This window comes from Numida meleagris, chromosome 25 (genome assembly GCF_002078875.1).
Source record: "Numida meleagris isolate 19003 breed g44 Domestic line chromosome 25, NumMel1.0, whole genome shotgun sequence".
NCBI lineage: Eukaryota > Metazoa > Chordata > Aves > Galliformes > Numididae > Numida > Numida meleagris.
The window spans coordinates 1,213,063-1,215,889 of record NC_034433.1 but is presented as its reverse complement, the minus strand read 5'-3'; the positions used below and the strand labels follow the sequence as shown (position 1 = coordinate 1,215,889).

Here is a 2,827-nt window from a genome sequence, read left to right as displayed (position 1 = left end):
TGGGGGTGGGGTGGAGGGGGGCATAGTGACATGGGGACAGCGTGGAGCCGGGTACAGGGATGTGGGGACGGGACGGAGCAAGGTACGGCGTGCAGTGACACACAGGGTGTCCCCACTCTGGGCTGCGGACGCGGGCTGCTGCTGGTGGCACCCGGTGACAAGGGTGGTCCGCAGTGGCGGGGGGCGAGGACTGCCTGTGGTACGTGGACAAGAACGGCTCGTGGCACCCCGGCTTCGACTGCGAGGCCCTCTCGTTCTGCTGCGGCACGTGCCACCAACGCTACTGCTGCTATGACCCCTTGCGCCTCCTGACCGAGCGCCAGCAGCACCACTGCCTCGCCTTCAGGTGCTGGGGCTGCGGGTGCTGGGTGCTGGGTGCTGGGTGTCATCAGTGTTGGGTGCTGGGAGTCACTGCTGGGTGCTGGGTGTCGCTGCTGGATGCTGGGCTCTGGGCATCACCGATGGGCACTGGGATCTGGGTGCTGAGAATCAGTGCTGGGTGATCACTGCTGGGTGCTGAGTGTCAGTGTTGGGTGCTGGGTGTCACTGCTTTGTGCTGGGCATCAGTGTTGGGTGCAGGGTGCTGGATACTGGGTGCTGGGCATCAATCACTGCTGGGTGCTGAGTGCTGGGCATCACTGATGGGGACTGGGATCTGGGTGCTGAGAATCAGTGCTGGGTATTGGGTGCTGGGCATTGATCACTGCTGGGTGCTGAGCATCAGTGTTGGGTGCTGGGTGTCACTGCTTTGTGCTGGGCATCACTGTTGGGTGCTGGGTGCTGGGCATCAGACGGTGCTGGGTGCTGGGTGCTGGGTGCTGGGCATCACTGATGGGCACTGGGATCTGGGTGCTGAGAATCAGTGCTTGGTGTTGGGTGCTGTGCATTGATCACTGCTGGGTGCTGAGCATCAGTGTTGGGTGCTGGGTGTCACTGCTTTGTGCTGGGCATCAGTGTTGGGTGCTGGGTGCTGGGCATCACTGATGGGGACTGGGATCTGGATGCTGAGAATCAGTGCTGGGCGTTGGGTGCTGGGCCTCAATCACTGCTGGGTGCTGAGCATCATTGATGGGCGCTGGGATCTGGGTGCTGGACATTGATCACTGCTGGGTGCTGGGCATCACTGATGGACACAGGGATCTGGGTGCTGGCTCTGGGTGCTGAGCACCACTGCTGGGCACTGGGCACTTGCTTTTGGGTGCTGGGATCTGAGCGCTGTCCCTCAGCCCTAAGACCATCGCGGGCATCGCCTTGGCCGTGGTGCTGTTCATCGCCATCGTCACCACCATCGTCTGCTGCTTCATGTGCTCCTGCTGTTACCTGTACCAGCGGCGGCAGCACCTCCGCACCCCCCTGCAAGGTGGGAACTGGGGGGGGTGGGGCGTGTAGGGTGGGGGCCTGTGAGGGTGTGAGGTGAGGGATTTGGGCGTAGGGAGGGGGTCTGCGGGGATGTAGGGTGGGGATTTGGGGTGCAAGGGGGGATTTGGGATGCAGAAGGAAGGATTTAGGGCACGAGGAGGGGGATTTGGGGTGCAAAGGGGGGGTGGAGTACAGAAGGAGAGATTTGGGTTGCTGGATGGGGGATTTAGGGTGCAAAGGAGGGTTTGGGACGGATGATGGGGGATTTGGGGTGCAGAGTGGGGGACTTGGGGTTGGCACAGGACAGCAGTGGGTGGCAGCCCCCTGCCCTCTCTCCCGCAGGCCCCGAGATCCCGCTGGCCAGTTACACCGCGCCCCCGCCTGCCCCCTTCCCCGTGGACCCCAAAGCCGGCCCTGTGCCCCCCCAGCCCGGCTTCACCCCCATGGCCATGTACCCACCCTCCGGCCCCGCCGCCCAGTACCCGCTGTACCCCTCGGGACCCCCTGTCTACAACCCCACAGGTGAGCACTGGGTCCCCCCTAAAAGCACCGCAGCCTTTTGGGGGGGCTCCACACTGACCCCCCACCCCTCTCTCCGCAGCACCGCCACCCTATGTTCCTGCACAGCCCAGTTATCCCGGTGCCTGAGCCCCCCCGGGGACCCCTCTCTCAACGAGGACACCCACAGGGGACACAGCTGGGGGGGTACCCGCTGTCCCCACCCCGGGGCTGCACTTCTGCCCTGCGATGCTCATGGAAATCTTTGCTCCCCCCCCCCGGCCATTGTGGGGACAAGCAGCACAGAGTGGCTTTTGTCCCCACCCCACACACTGGGCCCATTGTGGGTGCTCGCAGGGGGGGAGCCATGCATGAAGGTGGGGGGAGCGAGGCCGGGGGTCCCCCTGCCCTCCGGCACCGGGGGGGCACCGAGGTCCAAGTGGGCAGCATTAAACTGCACGTCCCCCCGGCGTGGTGACATCGTGTCAATGCCTCCGCACCCTACTGGGGGGTTGGAAGGGGGGGGGTGGGGGGCAGGGACACAATTTTCAGTGGGGTCGCGTTCCTCCTCCTCGCTCTGAACATTCCTACATCCAAAAAACAATCATTTCCTTTTAGCAAACACCCCCCGCCCCCCCAAAGCGACATAAAACCAGGGTACAAGCCCCGACCACGGCGGCATTTTGGGGCCAAAACCACGAAACCCACAGCCCTGAGTGCAGCGCAGTGATTTCCCCACCGCTCCGCGCCGCGGGGGCCGGGACGCGTCTCCCCCCCATCCGCTCTGGGCTGTGATTCACTGTCTATTTTCGGAGTGATTCACACCACGCAGCGGCACTGGGGGGTGGGGGGGAGGGGTAGGGGGCTAAATTTGGGACTGCCACATCCCAGCAGCCCAAGTGGGACCCACAACCCTGATGCACTGCGCAGAGCTATGGGGTTTTCCCCGCTGGAACACCCCTTGCCCCAC

General features: G+C 64.0%; 2 protein-coding genes across 2 annotated transcripts in view; both read left to right on the top strand.

The window, feature by feature from the left end:
• The window catches only part of C25H1orf106 (chromosome 25 C1orf106 homolog), a 7,175-nt gene extending 7,149 nt beyond the window's left edge, over window positions 1-26 (top strand). The window contains exon 9 of the mRNA XM_021377547.1: window positions 17-26. Coding sequence (XP_021233222.1) covers window positions 17-26 — 10 coding nt within the window. The remainder of the gene's footprint in view (window positions 1-16) is intronic.
• Window positions 175-2,342, top strand: SHISA4 (shisa family member 4; the record flags this gene model as incomplete). Its single annotated transcript, XM_021377535.1, is given in 4 exon segments — window positions 175-346; window positions 1,227-1,360; window positions 1,702-1,881; window positions 1,961-2,342. Coding segments are annotated over 4 exon segments (533 nt in total), but the record flags the coding sequence as incomplete, so codon positions are not given.